This window comes from Gopherus flavomarginatus, chromosome 12, assembly GCF_025201925.1.
Source record: "Gopherus flavomarginatus isolate rGopFla2 chromosome 12, rGopFla2.mat.asm, whole genome shotgun sequence".
Classification (NCBI taxonomy): domain Eukaryota; kingdom Metazoa; phylum Chordata; order Testudines; family Testudinidae; genus Gopherus; species Gopherus flavomarginatus.
In genome coordinates, this window is record NC_066628.1 from 37166458 (window position 1) to 37182876 (window position 16419).

Consider the following 16419-nt stretch of genomic DNA (forward strand, 5'->3'; position numbering starts at 1 on the left):
TCCCTGATCCCATTGCAGCGCAAGCAGTCATAGATCCGTTCTCATTAACCCTCCTGCCCTCAGCGCCTTCCCTGCGGTTCCTTTTCCCTGCAGGTGTCATGTCACGTCAAGGAAGAGCTGAGCGAGATTGACAGCAGCATGTCCCAGCTCACAGCAAAGAGCCTTTTCCAGCTCTACGTAAGTCTGCAGGAGCTTTATCGGATGAAGAGCTTCCTGTTCAAGAGGTAATGACTCACCCGAGCCAGAGTCCAGTCACACAGAAGCGGGATAAACCTTAGCAGCACCAGGGAAATGGAAGGGGTTGGGACCACCTCAGCGTCTGATTTTCTGCTGGGCTAATTGGTGTAGATTTGAGTGGAATCGGACGGTTCGCTGGCCCAGCCACCTGTTGCTTTAGATTAGTGCAGTGACAACATAAACAAATGCCAGACCACGTGGGGATTTTCATGTAACTTGCACCTGCCACACTTCAGGCATGATGCTGAGCAGGCCTTCAGAGAGCTAGCACTCCAGATATAGACAAGTGGGGTTCTGGGAGGCAGAGGCAGCTACATACATGGCTCAGCTACTACTTTAGGCTACTCTTCTGCCAGCCTATGGATCTCTGTCCTGTGTTGCCAGGTGGGCAGCTGTGCAGTATGTGCTGTGAACGCTGCCTTCTCAGGTATTTTTCAGGTCTTACTGGAAGTGGAATGTGTAGCCTCGCATCTTGGTTCTGCTGCAGCACAGAAACCAGTTGTGTGTCTGTATTCCCAGGGATGGCCCCCTTGCTCTGGCTGACTTCCATCAGTGGTTTAAGGAAGCCATCCCGAAGTGGCTCCAGAAGACCTACATGAGAGCGCTGGAGAGGACTCAGAGAGCGATCCAGATGGACCAGGTAACAGTGAGATTGCCACAGAGGGAAAAACTCCCCACAGTCTTTCTGAGGCTCTCCAGCTTTTGTCATTGTCTGACCCATCTTTCGCTTCCAGCCCATTCTTTTCGCCCAGGACTCCCCACTGGCTACTATGTGAAATCCTAAGGATCAGCAGGCTTTGGGACCCCTACAATATCAGTCTCCTGCACCCCAACAATCCCCTACCCCTGTTGAGAGCCATTGTGGCAGGCAAGCCCCTATGAGGGGCACAGGGGTGACAGATGGAATCTATCTTTCCTCTAACAGCTATCCTTCCTACCCCAGGGCCCTTTCTCGCTACAGTCTCCGAAGCCCTGTCCCCTCACAGCATCACGTCATTGCTGACCCTGTTGTAGTCTCATGGCTCCGTGGCAGCCTGTGTGAAACGAGTTGATGAGCCTCTGCTTCATTCCTTGTCACAAGCCACAATTGGCTCCCTTTGTTGGCAGTCTCAGCAAGGAGGCCAAGGATGGAATGGACCTTGAAGGGGAAAGACCCAGTCTCCCTTGGTTTTGTCCTGCCAGGGCGGGTGAGGCCTGATGGGTGGCAGGACAATATGGGGGAAGCCAATGCCACCTCTGCCTGTGCTGCACCTACCTTATGGGCAGAGAGCTTCACAGTCCAGGTGTCTCCCCTGTGCTGCCTTCGCTCCCTGAAACAACAGGGCTCAGCCTCATGGAGGGACCCATGTGACCCCGACTGGATAGATGCCCTGGCAAGAGGAAGCACCATTAACTCCTCCTCTACCATGACATGCTGATGCTGTGGCCAAAAGAAAACTGCCAGGTCCCAGACCAGTGACCGGGGGGAGCAGAGGAGGGGAAGGGTCAGGGGGAAGATGAAAAGGGGCCACTTTGCAATAAGAGCTGGCTTTGGAACTAGTTTGTTGATTTATTTGCAAGCTTCTCGGTAAAATGTTTTTTCTGTCGCCACCCATCTAGCTGATGCCTCTGGGGGAGCTGAATAAACACAGCACGTCCACTGTTGACCTGTCCACGTGCTATGCTCAGATTGTTAAAACCTGGCAGCAGCTGGACTGGCCGGACCCAGAGGAAGCCTTCATGATCATGGTGAAGTTTGTTGAGGTGCGTATAGTCAGACAGTCTAGCTGGATCAGTAATAGCAAGTTGTAACTATGCTAAGAAGTGGTGATCAAATGTCATGCTTCAGAGCATGAGCCGCAGGGGGTCAGGAAGGAATTCCTCCCCTACCCCATACACGTCGGCGGAGTGCTTTGGTGTTTTTTAATCCCTTTCTCTGAAGCATCAGACATAGGTCAGTCTCAGAGACAGGACTGCAGAGAGAATGGCCGATTGGCATGATCTGGGGTGGTAAAGCTGACATCTACCCCAGCGCAAACCTGTGCAGTGTTCTGTCCTCTGTGCATTACCCAAGCTCACTGCCTCTTGCTCTATCCCCTAGGATATGTGTAAAATCGCTCTCACATACTGCAAGCTGATCAAGACCCGGGCGGAGGAGCTGTCATCGAAGCAGCAGGACGAGGGGGATGCAGCCAACAGGGTGAGTATCAGTGCCGGCCTCTGCTGGAAATTCAGGGAGAGGAGAGGGATTGGGAGGCTGTCCAGGGAGCTAGGGCAGTCTCTAGAGACAGCATGTGGGGCAGGGACGGGGGGTTGCCTGTGACCAGAGTGCGGTGATGGGAGTAATAACATCCCAGCCTTTGTTCCCTATAGTCCTATTTGCGGGGTGCATTGGCAGGTGAGTGGCCCAAGTTCTGAAGGGAGTGAATTTGAACTGGGGGATTCTGTGCAAGTCCTGGGACATTTTGGGATGGAAACTCTCATTGATCTCTTGGTGGGGGAACCAAGGAGGAAGAATTGCTCAGTGGTTAGTGCTAGTCTGGGATTCAGGAGACCTGGCTTCAATCCCCTGTTCTGCCATGGATTTACTGGGTGACCTTGGGCAAATCACTTAGCTTTTCTGTGCTTCAGTTCGCCATCTGTACCATGGGATAACAGCCTTGCCCTGCCTTACAGAAGTGCTCTGAGGATACATACATTAAAGATTATGAGGGGCTCAGATACCACAGTAACAGGGGCCAGATAAATACCTACAAGAGCTGGATGGTTCCTGCGTTTGCTGTCCTGCTCCAAGGATCCACGAGGACCATAATCTCACTCACCAGCTTTCACCTGCCTGCAATGTCTCCTACGCTGGCCCAACCTTCAGCATGCATTTCCCCAGTGCGTCTCTGATTGCACTCGGTGGCTCATAGCCACGGCCAGCTGGGGCCAATTTGTGGGGTCTTGGCCAGGATCAGACCATTGTTACCTCCCCAAAGAAGGGGATGGGGCTGAGCTGCAGAGCTTGCCTGTTACACATTTAGTTACAGCCTTGTCCAATCAGAATGCAAGGAAATAAATGCCCAGCTATGGTTGAGCATGGGAACTGGGTGCCATCCCTGCCCTCTGATTAGCTCAGACAATTCATCATAGTGTGATCTTAAAGTGCAGGTCTGGAAGTCAGATATCTGGGATCTGGATCTGGCACTGGTTTGGGCAGGAGCCTAATAGTTCTCTGCTTCACTTTCCCCAGTTGTCTGTGCTGCTGGACACGGCTTGTGTCTCAGCAGCTGTTTGTACCAGGCTGCTCATTGATGTCCCGCTGGGTGCTGGGTGCCTTTCGCGATGGGCCTATGGGTGCTGTTCCCCCTGTGGATCTGATGGGTCTGTGCGAATGAGGGGGCCGAGCCAGGTGTGGGGGTGAGGATGGGACTGGAACAGGGGGAGCAGGCTGCGGGCAGCGAGGGTAGTGCGTGTTCACCGGAGTGGGGCCTTTCCTCTTCCCTCCTGCCCCAGCTCTGCATCGTGGTGAACAACGTGGAGCAGCTGCGGCTCCTGATCTTGAAGCTGCCAGCGCAGCTGGACTGGGGGCGCCTGGAGCAGCGAATGGAGCGCATCATTGAGCCGGAGCAGATCCAGCACACCCTGCACAACCAGCTGCAGGGCACCATCACCTGCCTCGACCACGAGATCAGAGATGTGGTGCAGAACCTGGCAAAAAAGGTAATCCCCAGCCTGGGCTAAGGGTGAAGACTCAGTTAAATAGAGTGAGATCCAAAGCCTATTGAAGCCGATGGAAATATGCTCATAGGCTCCAATAGTCATTGGGTTTGGCCAATAGAGATGCCAATAGTATGGAGCTAAGTCTTGCTGGCTTGTTCTCTGGGACTGCCCTGCTGTCAGAAGGGACCCAGTCCAGTGACGTGTTGGAGGCAGCAGGGCATAGTCTGCCACTCCCAGCTGCTGAGCTGGGTGGGCTGCCTCGTTCGGAAGGGAGATCAGGGACCCTTGGTGCCGGAGGCAGATGCAGCTGTGTGATGAAGGGGTTGAGCTTTAAGAAGCTGACATGGCAGGTTCTTCATCAGAAACCTCGGGCATGGGGGGCCCAAACCCACAGTTCTAAGTGTGTGTTTCTTTGGCAGCTGGATGCCGAGATCTCCAGGCACATCCAGAAGCTGGTGGCCTCCAGTGACTCTAATGATCCAGAAGATGTAGGTGCCAACTCCTGATATGTGCTGCTTGTGGGAGACAGTCAGCCCAGGGACAGCATGGCTCTGCCCAGTGTCCTGCATGTCTCGGTATCCCAGCGGTGTGCCACGCGCCGTGAGGGATGGCCTAGGAATACCCAGTCCTGCCTCAGTGTGGGTTGGATGGGTTGACTCTATGCTTCCGTGTCCACCTCGGTGCCTGGCTGCTATGCCGAGGGGTGCCATAAAAACCTACAATAATAATTTGTCACGGACAGTTTACAGGGAGGAGTCCCCCTCCCTCCCACCGCAGCAAAGCTGCACCATAGTTGGGAACTGCTGCTAGAGGTTTGCATGCCCTATAGTGCTTCACCCCTCCTGCTTGGGGCCAGCCTGGCTCCTGGGGGAAGGGAGACGCACACGCTGCTTGCTGCATGGCTCCGAACTGTACTGGCTCTTTGGTAGACACCTTGTCAGGCTCCCTGGCACAGGCAGTACCAGGAACTAGCCTGTGTCAAGGTCTGGGGTCTGTCCCAGCCCTTCATCATATACCAAGTGCAAGAGGCCCATGAGGGTCCTCCTCTGCTGTACTCACAGCACCCCCTGCTGGCTCCTGGCTGTAGCTCTCCACCTCCTCCCCACTCAGGCTGTGCCAGCCCTCTTACCCGCCCCATGCCTTTGAGAGATCTTAGGGGTGCACGCACACACACACACCCTGCACTGGCTGGGAAGCCAGATGGAGCAGTCAAAGTGGTTACCATACCCAGAGCCCCCTGTCAATGTCTGCTGCTTCCCGGAAGACCCAGCCCAAAGGCGCACAAGCTCTCTCCAAAACAAGAGCCACACATGCCACTCCAAGCCTCCCTGGAGCAGCCCCAGCTCCACTGCAGGGTCAGGTGGGCACAACAGAGTAGGAGGCAGGTGCTGGCTGGCACAGCTGAGCTCTCAGGTTGGGAAATGGCAGAGGGGCCCAAAGAGCTTGGGAGCTGCTTGGCAGAGAAGTTCCAGCTGGAGGCAGGGGCCTGAGAAACCCCTTCCCCGCTGAGTTTCCTGACTCTCCTCTCCACAGTCCATTATTCCCCTACTGAAGTTCCTTGAGTCGGAGCTGAAGTACATGAACCAGCATCTGGTCCAGGAGAACTTTAACTGGTGAGCTGCGGTGTTGGGACCACATGGGTCAGCCATGGGCTGGATGTGGGCAAGGGGGGAGTGTTCTATCAGCACCATTAGCCTAGAGTCTATTGCTGTGGACTGGACCAATGGGTTCACTGCGGTCGTGGCTCATTGCACACAGCAGCCCACTGTAGGGTGCTTTCTCCACTGCAATCATTTCTCTCTTCTTCAGGAACTACACTACCTTATATAGACCCTTCTGTCCCTGAAGATCCCAAAGCACTCTGCAGACCACATATATGGAGATCCTTCACCCACTGCTGAAATGCAACCACATCTGGGGTGGAATGCGGCAGCCTTTCTAGCCCAGAATCACTGCACACAACAGGCTGTTTGAGGGGGATTTCAGGCAAAGGGACTGTACTAACCACAATGACCCAGACAACTTACCACCCAGGAAACACCCCTGCAGTTGTGAAGAATACCATGGAATCTTTGATCGCCACCGTGCTCAGGGCCTTCGTGTTAAGTCTTTACCCCCTGGATGCCGTCTCCAGCACCATGGTGCTTTCCACTACTGTACTGGGCCGTCAGCTCAGCACTGAGCCGAGGGATAGAGTGCTACCTCCCCACTTACTGTCACTTCTCACCTGCCATGCTAACCTGAGAGCTGTCATAACCTTGGGGCTAACATTGGATATAAACTGGCCGGCAACAAGCTTAGGCTCAAAATTAGCTGAAGGTTTCTAACCATCAGAGGAGTGAAGTTCAGGAACAGCCTTCCCAGGGCAGCAGTGGGAGCAAAAAACAAACTGGTTTCAAGGCGGAGCTTTAGAAATTTATGGTAGGGGTGGTATGATGAGACTGCCTACAATGGCATGTAGCCGATCTGTAACTGCTAGTAGCAAATATCTCTAATGGCTGGTGATGGGACCCTAGATGGGGAGGGCTCTGAATTACTACAGAGAATTCTTTCCGAGGTGTTTGGCTGATGAATCTTGCCCACATGCTCAGGGTCTAACTGATCAGCATATTTGGGGTTGGGAAAGAATTTCCCCCCGGGTGAGATTGGCTGAGACCCAGGGCAGTTTCACCTTCCTCTGCAGTGTGGGGCATGGGTCACTTGCCAGTTTAAACTAGTGTAAATGGTGGATTCTCTGTATCTTGACATCTTTAAACCATGATTTGAGGACTTCGTAACTCATCCAGAGGTTAGGGGTCTATCACAGGAGTGAGTGAGTGAGGTTCTGTGGCCTGCAAGGTGCAGGAGGTCAGACTAGATCATCATGATGGTCCCTTCTGATCTGAAAGTGTATGGGCTGAGGCCATCACCCCAGTCTGCAGTGTATGGGCTATTATTGCAATAGATTGTTCTATTCTACTGCAGCGGAACCAGCCTGCGCTCCGCTTGCAATAGAAGTATGTGCCAATAAACAAACTGACACGTTTCACTTCCCCTCCTCCTTTTCTGGTCCAGGTTTCTCTTCACTTATGTCTTAGCTAAGACCAACAGCTTCATCTCTCCACTGAGGCAGTAGGGTCCTAGGTTTTCCCGCCCAGAGACTGACAGTATCTGCTGTGCTGCACTGGCCTTTTTAGAACTCGCTGTGTGCTGCAATCCATTCTCTGCTTTTCCCCCACTCACTACAGCCTCCTGGAGCTGCTCTGGAACCACATCCTGAATGAACTGACAGCTGCAGCCAACCAGCAGCAAAACTCCTCCAGGTACTACAGGAAGCTGCAGATCGCCTTGCAGGTAGGTAGCATCTGGCAGCAAGCATGGGGCAGAGGCCTGGCTTTGGGGGTCTCCATACAGCAAATAACTGTTCACTCTTCTCTGGTTCCCATAGAACCTGGAGCGCTGCTTTCACGCTGAGGGCTGCGGACTGCCAAGGGACGCCATGCACACGCCAGCATTCACGGTAAGAAGCTCCTGCACCTGTCACAGCTGGCTCTAGCAGAGTGATCTTCCAGCCAAGGGGTCCCAATAGGAGGGGGCCTGCATGCGCACAAAGCTGCTGGAGCCCTAAGCTTTTATTGCACCCCCTAGTAAATCACTAGCCCTTCTCATCAGGGAGATGTCTTAAAGGAGTGGCGGGAACTGAAGGCCATTGTGGAGAAGCTAAATGAATTCTTTGCATCAGTTTTTCCTGCACAGGATGTGAGGGAGATTCCCCACACCTGAGCCAGTCCTTTTAGGTCACACATCTGAGGAACTGTCCCAGACAGGTGTCACTAGAAGAACAAATTGATCAGTAATAAGTCACCAGGGCAGGATGGTATTATCGCAAGAGTTCTGAAGGAACTCAAATATGAAATTGCAGAACTACTAACTGGGATATGTGTAACCTATCGCTTAAATCAGCCTCTGTACCAGATGACTGGAGGATAGCTAATATAATGCCGATGTTTTTTAAAAGACCCCAGAGGTGATCCTGGCAATTACAGCCCGGTAAGCCTAACTTCAGTATCAAGCAAATTGGTTCAAACTACAGTAAAGAACAGAATTATCAGACACACATAGATAAATGAAATACATTGGAGAAGAGTCAACACGGCTTTTGTAAAGGGAAATCATGCCTCACCAATCTATTAGAATTCTTTTAGGGGGTCAACGAACATGTGGACAGGGTGATCCAGTGGGTACAGTGTACCTGGACTTTCAGAAAGCTTTTGACGAGGTCCCTCACCAAAGGCTCTTAAGCAAAGTAGGGAGTCATGGGATAGGAGGGAAGATGCTCTCCTGGATCAGTAACTTGATAAAAGATAGGAAACAAATGGTAGGAATAAATGGTCAGTTTTCACTGTGGATAGAGGTAAATAGCAGAGTCCCCCAAGGATCTGTACTGGGACCACTGCTTTTCAACATATTCATAAACAATCTGGAAAAGGGGATAACCAGTGAGGTGATAAAGTTTGTAGATGATATAAAATTGCTCAAGCTAGTTAAGTCCAAAGCTTACTGCAAAGAACTAAAAATGGACCACAGAAAACTGAGTCACTGGGCAAAAAATTGGCAGATGAAATTGATAAATGCAAAGCAATGCACATTGGAAAATAATTTCATCCCAACTATACACACAAAATGTTGGGATCTGAATTAGCTTTTACCACTCAAGAAAGGTCTTGGAGTCATCGTAGATAGATCTCTTAAAAACATCTGCTCAGTGTGCAGCAGCAGTCAAAAAAGCTAACAAAATGTTAGGAACCATTAGGAAAGAGAGAGATGATAAGAGAAAATATCATAATGCCAATATAAATGCATGGTACACCCACACCTTGAATACTGCATGCAGTTCTGGTCTCCCTATCTCAAAAAGATGCATTAGAATTGGAAAAAGTGTAGAGAAGTGCAACAATAATGATTAGGAGTATGAAACAACTTCCATAAGAGGAGAGATTAAATATTGAGACTGTTCATCTTTGAAAGGAGACAACCAAAGGGGGATATGTTCGAGGTCTATACAATCATGACTGGTGGAGAAAGTGAATAAGGAAGTGTTATTTACCCCTTCACATAACATGAAAACCAAGGGTCACCCTATGATATCAGTATGCAGTAGGTTTAAAACAAACAAAAATAAGTACTTCTTCACACAACTCACAGTCGCCCTGTGGAACTTGCCGGGAAGGCTGTGATGAGGCTCAAAAGAGAATGAGATAAGTTCATGGAGGACAGGTCCATCAATGGCTATTAGCCAAGATGGTCAAGGATGCAACCCCACGCTCTGGGTGTCCCTAAAGCTCCAACTGCCAGAAGTGGGATTGGATGACTGCAAATGCATCACTCAACTGTCTGTTCTGTTCATTCCCTTTGAAGCACCTGGCACAGGCCACCGTTAGAAGACAGGATACTGGGCTAGATGGATCATTGGTCTGACCCAGTATGGCCATTCTCATGTTAGAATGTTTCCACTGAAATGTTCCCAAGGTGGCAGTGGTGGGGCAGGTGCCGCTGGGCTCCCAGGGGCTGTCTTCTCCTGCAGATATTGGCACGGTTATGGGAAGAGAATGCTCCTCGATGCCCTTCCACCCTAAACCTCCTGGTGGCTTCTTGCTGCTGCTGCTCTCCCTCTTGGGGACTTCTGGGTTTGAGTTCAGGTCTGAGAGCGCGGATGTGAGTGCTGATCTCTGCTGGCCTGAGTGCCTGACTGGGTGTGTTTCTCCTCTTACCCCCTGTTCTCTCAGGATTTGGAGAAAGGGCTGAAGCTCCGCTCTGCCACGAGCAGAAAACTCATCCAGAGCTACTTCAGCGAGAGAATCCGAGAGCAGGTGAGAGTGTGATGAGCCTGGCCTGACCCTTCCCAATAAAGCACCGTTACCTTGCCCACCCCCATTGGGTTGTCCCCTCGCTGCACTCCTCCATAGTCATATGTAGGAAAGTGGTCATGATAGGGTTAACTGGGCTACCTAGTGAATGATGGGTTGGAGCCATGCATCACACCCACCCACCCACTGACTTCCTTTTTAGTCAGTGGGAATCCTCCCGCCACCCCAAGTTGTGATCCAGTTAAATAAAGCAGGAAGTTATGCAGTCCTGTGAGTGCGAGTTGCATTAAACGGTCCCTTTACAAAACACAACCCTTCTGTTTGTATTTCCTTGTGTAAGCTAGGCCTGACCGTTACATGTTGTTCTACGGTTACACTGCAACAAAACACCTGTGGCTGGCCAGTGTCAGCTGACTCGGGCTCATGGGCCCAGGCTGTGGGGCTATAAAACTGCAGTATAGCCAAGCAGGGGGAGCCCAGTCTCTGGGACCCTCATTTGTGGGTCAGCACATGTGTTTTATTGCAATGTAGACATATGCTAACAGTCAACAATCCAGGACCTGATTGTAAACCTTCCTAATCAAATCACAAGATCTTCCCATCCTCCACTTCCTGTCCTCTGCTCCCACAGTGCAGGATGGCAGGGTCCACTGGGGATGGAGAAAGTGCTACTTAGCCATCTTGAGGGATGAGGTGGAGTGACAGGGAAGGACAGGTGATTTGGAGTTTAGCGGATGAGATTGAGAGGAGAGTCGCTCCCATGTCTACCTTTCACATGCCTAACCCCAGTACAGAAGTGTCAGGATCTCTTTCTTGTGATGATGCTGGTGCTGGGTGCTGTACCCCGATAATGCACCCCTGTGCTCACCCCTTGGCAGCTCCAGTGGTTCACGTAACTGGCGAACTCTTGTTTTGTTCTGTTCCTTGCATCCCAGCTGGAGATCAGCTCTGAGAAGTACGGTGCAGTGACCATTAAAGCTCTTTACCGCCCCTCGGAACAAAAGCTCCGTGTTGAAGTGCTCAACGCTGTCAACCTCATCCCGCTGGACTCGAACGGTGAGAGCCCACAGGCTACAGAAACAGTCAGCGCCAAGGTGCTGCTTGGGTCCTGAACAGCATCAGAGCTGATGCATGCAGCTGGTGGCTCCAGGGTATGGGAGAGCAATGATGAAAGCATTGGCACATGGCCTAGAGGGGCCCCTTTGCAGTCAGTTATGCACAGCACTGAGCTATGAGCCCGATACCCCAGGGAAGTTAGTTTGGTCATGACCTGTGAAATTCTGTTATCTGCAACATATGCCCAGAGCTCAACGCAGAGCCTCGCAGATTAAGCAGGGGGTCTAGCTCACTTCATAGAACTGATCCCAGTTTGTCTCTACTCCAGGTAATGTGTGGTGTGCACACACAGCAAGGGGGTGGCATCAGACTAGCATCCTTCAGAGCCACATGCACACATCTCCTCTTCCCTGGCCTGGATAGTCTGGGGTGATCTCTAGGGAACAGACTGTAATTCATGCAGCCATCCAGGAGAGGTCACTGCTACTTCACCTGAACGCAGTGGCAGCCCCTTTAGCTGATAATCCCACACAGCCAGCGCCAGGTTTAGTCCATTGATTGGAAGAGTCCAGACGCCAAGAGGACATGTGCCCCCAGCGGGGTTCATGGAGGGGAAACTGACCTCAAACCGGAAACTCTTGTGCTGCAGAAGCCCCAGAGAACCAATCTCGCACTCTGCCCCCTTGTAGCCCCCGTGCACCCTTGGAGGTTAGATCCATAGTGTGGTGGGGAGGGAGAGCGGAAAGCAGCTATTGCATGGCTTTGCCACGCCAGTGTGGAATGAACGATCCCAGCAGCGCACACAGCACTGATCCTTGGAAGTGAGGGGATCCCCCAGCAGCCTTGTGCTCTCTCTGTCTTTCCTCCGCCCCCCTAGGCTCCAGCGATCCCTTTGTCCAGCTGACCCTGGAGCCGCGACACGAGTTCCCCGAGGTGGTGGCGCGCACGACCCAGTGCTGGAAAAACGAGCTCCACCCACTGTTTGACGAGGCCTTTGAATTGTACGTATGAGCAGCCATCCTGGCTGCTTCCCATTGCCTGCTCCCCAGAGAGCACCAGCCCAGCACACAGCCCCCCCTAGACATGCTGTCCCCACCCAGTGGCCAGAACGTCCCTTCCCAACAGGATCTGCTTGCTCCTCTGCTCGCCGGGGGGCAGATCCTGCACTGGGGCCTTCTGGGAAGAGAGATCCGCATACGCTGCAGATGTGATTAATGCAGTCACGGTTCAGAAGGCCTAAAACTCAGGCTTGTGTGTGCAAAGCCCCACTGATAGGGTGAGCCCAGCCTGACCTGCGGCAGAGCACTGGGCCTTCCCTGGCAGCTGAAATGAACCGTACACACGGTGCTTTTCCATCTCTTGGTGGGGCCAGACCAACATCTGCCAGTGTGGAATGCTGGGGCTGCCTGCCTGAGCGGCTCCAAGCCCTTGGCTGCCTGCTGAGAGGGGTCAAGGGGACGGGGGGCACTACACCAAAGCAGCACAAAAATTAGAGGGGTGAGGTTGGGGGTGGGGGACATTGAACCAAATGGGAAATACCCAGTGCTGTGAGTACTGGAGCAGAGCCGATACCGAGCATGGGGTTCATTTGTTCTCTCCTGATTACCGGCCAGCCCCTGCTTATTCACAGGTGGGTTTATAAAGCACAGGACTCCGGGTTCTCCAGCCATAGGCAAGTCTGAGGCTGTGACCGGGCAGCAGGGCCCTCCCTGCTCGCTATAACTGCTCCAATTGGAAGCCCTTGGGGCAGGGATGTCTCTTGGACTCTGGCACTATAAATAATTCCTGTTTAGCTTCCTCTGCCCTGATGCTAAGGGCAATCAAGTTTGGCCCCTTCACTGTCAGCTGGGTTTTGCTTCAGTAGTCACAGGCTGCCCATCACCATAGTATCTGGGCCCCACAGGGTCTGAGCCCCTCGCTTGGACCCATCTGAGTCTCCGCCTGTTGCTCCTGGTGGGTGGGCTGCCCCGTGCCTGAGAAGGCCTGTGCCTGTCTCTTCTCTGCAGTCTGGTCCCTCCCGAGAAATGCCAGCAGGATGGCGCCTGCCTGCTGCTCACAGTGTTCGACTACGACAAGGTGGGAGCCAATGACCTGGAAGGAGAAGCCTTTTTCCCCCTCTGCGATGTGCCAGGGCTGAACGGAGACGAGGAAGCGGCTGACCCAGCCCGGGTGTCCCAGACCCGGTTACCACTGATGCACCCCAAACCCACCGGTAGCCATGGCTTTGTCTCCAGCTGCTCCCCTGCCCCCACCTTCCTCCCCTCCCTGGAGCTGCTTTCCTCACTGTGCTGCCTTGGGCCAGTGACTTAGCCTGGCGTCCCCAGCTGTGCCATTAGACAGTCCAGTCGCAAGCCCTTCTCCTGCGGCAGGGTGCACAGTGATCTCTGAGTGCTTGCCAGTGGGTGTCTGGTTTGGCTCTTTGCCAGTGCCCTGTTATACTGAGCCTCGGGGGATGGACCCAGCTCTGTGCTGGCCTGGGTGGGGGGGACTTAGACGTCTCTGCTTTCTGATAGTGGGGGCCCATTGCAGATGGGGCACGTGCAGGGACCCACCCCTGAGCACACCATAGAGTCTGTGCTCTAGGGTCACTTCGGGGCAGCTGTAGTTCTCGGCCTGGCCCTGAACTCTGCTATGGCTGAAGCTGTAGCCCCCTCAGCCATGTGCTTTGCTGTCGCTTGGAATCAGCCATGGGGGCTGAATGTGGGTTTCCTAGGAAGGCTTCCCTGGAAAGGGGAAGAAGAAGGGCTTTAATGCACCAGTCTCTCTGCTCCCCTTCTTTCTAACCCCTGCCTCTCTCACCTCACCCCAGGGGACCCGCTCCTGAAGCTGCTGGAGTCCAGAAAAGGGGACAAGGAGGCACAGGCCTTTGTGAAGCTGCGCAAGCAGCGGGCGAAGCAGTCCAAGGAGAGTGTATGATGACAGCCGGGCAGGAACCGGGCCAGAGGGGAGCAGGCCTCAGCCACGGAAGCAGGGTCCAAACCACCATGCCAGTTGTAAAGAACTCCATCCAATCCCAGCCCCCTTGGCAGCAAAGGGGCTCTTGCCAAGGAGGACCCTAGGGGGTGAATCTAGGCTGCAGCTGTCTCCATCCCAGCTGTTTGTTGCATCAACCTGGCTTCAGTCTGAGGATGGGGGGAGCCCTGTGCTGCTTCCCATCACAACCCAGCATCAGCAACCTTGGCTACTCGGCAGCAGCTTGTCAGGTGCCAGCAGGGTCTGCGATGTGCCCCGGCTGCGTTCCCCGCAGGCCATGCTGTACTCCACTCTCCAGGTGGTGCAGGAGGGGAAAATGGGGAGGGAGGCCAAAAAAAGCTGCAATCAAAGCCATGGCGGAGGGTAGGGTAAGGGTTGAAATCTATCCAGCTGGCCCTGCTGGAGCAGCAGCAGCTGTTCGTTCCTGCTCCAGGAGCTGCTGTCTAAGCAGCAGGGAGCATGTGAGACTTCGCTAGTGCTGGAGGGAACAGAGCTGAAAGGGTGGGAAGGGGAGAGCTGCTGTCAAGGGTAAGCGCAGGACTCTGTCCCCGGGCAGCTACTGCAGCAGCCACAGTGGGGAAATCACTAGCACTCCTGCTGCAGAGCAGCACCACCCTGAATTCATCAAAGCCAGGCCCCGTGAATTTGGCTCTGGACAAGGGCTGGGCTCTTGGCTTGGGGCCAGGGCCTGGGAGGTCTGTGGTCTGCTCAGCTGCTGCAGGCAGGTGTAGAGTGCGTGCCCTTTGCCTTAAAGGGATCATGCCCATGCCTACTTCTCTCCCATGTTTTAGTTACTGCTACAAGTAACTAAACTTCTCATAGTGGAAATACCAGGGGAGAGGGAAAGTGTTCATCTCGTTAGATAGCTTCCCCTCTCTGCTACCAGGAAAGGTAGTACCACACTGAGCTTTTAAATCGCTGGGCCTGGGGCAGCTGCTCCTTTTGCAGCGCTTTAAACAGGGTCCTTTGCTGCATCAGCTCTTTAACGGCGGCTGCGTACGGGCCAGTACTGGTGGCCACTTTTTACCGGTACACCGTACCGGCCCATTCCAGTGCACTTTCACCCCTACCTTCGCTCTGTGACGGCATGCGACTGGGTCAAAGCCAGAGTGCCGGAGGTGGAGGAGTTGTTGTAAGGGCCCAGATTCACTGGGCTTCTGCTCCGCTTTTGTACCGTGAGGCTTGCACTACCTGGCAGGGTGTGGTGCTGCACGTACTCACTGTTGTCCCTCCAGACATGGCCCACTCGTAAGTCCCTGCATCACTGTGGCTTTGGGCAGCTCCATTCTGTACTCACAAGGCAAGGGGGGTGCTCCACCTACCCCTACTTTAAGGTTCTCACAAATAAGCTATTCTTATTTAAAACAAAGCTCCAGCCCTTTAAAAGCTAATCCCCTGCTGTACTGAAAAGGAGTAAGTTTGTGATTGCGGGTCAATGGTTCAACAAAAGTAAAAGCAATAAAGAGGAAATTGCCTCCAGGTAACCTGTGGGACTCTCTGCTGCTGGGGGGACAAAATTATATACACAAGTACATGATGCATCAGCAGAGCAGGGATGGGTGCTACAGTGACTAACCAGGTCAAGGGTGGGAAAATTTTCAGTCCCTGGGCTCGGCTGACATTTTGATGTTTCTTTTGTCCCAAATCAAAGTGCTCACAACAGTTCTGACAAATTCTGTTTAGGAACTAGCACCCCAACCAGCTAGAAACCTACCTCAGCACCTCACCCCTATGGACATGTTTCATTTCTAGATGGTACAAACACTTCACTGGGGTTGTGGTATTTTGCCATTTACATTTATTTAAAACAAACTCTAACCTAGTTCAGAACAGAAGAGTCAAAATGCTGCCACAGGCTTTTGTTAACTTTTCCTCAAACATTGACTGGCCTGCTGGGTTCCTGCCAAACGGTTCCATTGTGTAGTATGGACATGTTTGGCAGCAGGCACCAGTGTGTGGGGGCAGAGCCCAGGCGGTTGTTTCCCACAGGGCTGCCCCACTGCAGCAAAGCATGTTTGGTTACAGGCCTTTGACACCTAAGCCCAACCTCATCCAACACCCCACTGGCTTGGGCGATGGAGCTGGCCGCTGCCCTGCACTTGCTTCCAGAGGCTGGGCGACAAGAGCTGCAGCACAGAGCCAGTGACCAGCCGTCCCTGCTCCAGGCAGCCATGAGCACACCCTGCACGGCGTGAGGCCTAGCAGCTCGTGGCCTGGGGTGGGGCGCATGGCTGTGGTGAGGAGGTGGCACTGTAATAGCAGCTCCTTGAGCCTGACCCTATGCAGGGTAGGCTATTGCCTGGTTCACCAAGCACTAGGTGTGCCCCACTAGTGCCAGTCCTGCTCTGCCTCCTGCAGGCAGCTCTGCATGGGGTGGGGGAGCCCACACCCTACTTGCACTCTGGGCAGCAGAGCTGAGTCCTTAACCCACTCCTGTAGGTCAGATGAAATGCAGCGGCAGCCAGCTCCTTGCCCCTACACCACCACGGCACAGCGCCCCATGCCTCGATCAGGGTCAGCCTGTCACAAACACAGGGCTTGAGGGGCTGCCCACCTGCAGCAGTGCAATGATTGTTCCAGCAGGGGCCACAGCTGCTCTGCACCAGTGTGGGCATGGGCAGAA

The 16419-nt window shown here is 53.3% G+C and overlaps 1 protein-coding gene across 5 annotated transcripts in view; it reads left to right on the top strand.

Moving 5' to 3' along the window:
• Positions 1–15275, top strand: part of UNC13D (unc-13 homolog D) — a 51163-nt gene extending 35888 nt beyond the window's left edge. For all 5 annotated transcript variants that reach the window (XM_050919239.1, XM_050919240.1, XM_050919238.1 and 2 more), the window contains 14 exons: positions 94–224; positions 757–877; positions 1837–1980; positions 2318–2416; positions 3715–3921; positions 4341–4409; positions 5455–5534; positions 7149–7254; positions 7349–7420; positions 9687–9770; positions 10703–10823; positions 11701–11824; positions 12830–13035; positions 13633–15275. In XM_050919239.1, coding sequence (XP_050775196.1) covers positions 94–224; positions 757–877; positions 1837–1980; positions 2318–2416; positions 3715–3921; positions 4341–4409; positions 5455–5534; positions 7149–7254; positions 7349–7420; positions 9687–9770; positions 10703–10823; positions 11701–11824; positions 12830–13035; positions 13633–13739 — 1671 coding nt within the window. In that variant the 3' untranslated portion in view covers positions 13740–15275. The remainder of the gene's footprint in view (positions 1–93; positions 225–756; positions 878–1836; positions 1981–2317; positions 2417–3714; positions 3922–4340; positions 4410–5454; positions 5535–7148; positions 7255–7348; positions 7421–9686; positions 9771–10702; positions 10824–11700; positions 11825–12829; positions 13036–13632) is intronic.
• Positions 15276–16419: the final 1144 nt, after the last annotated feature.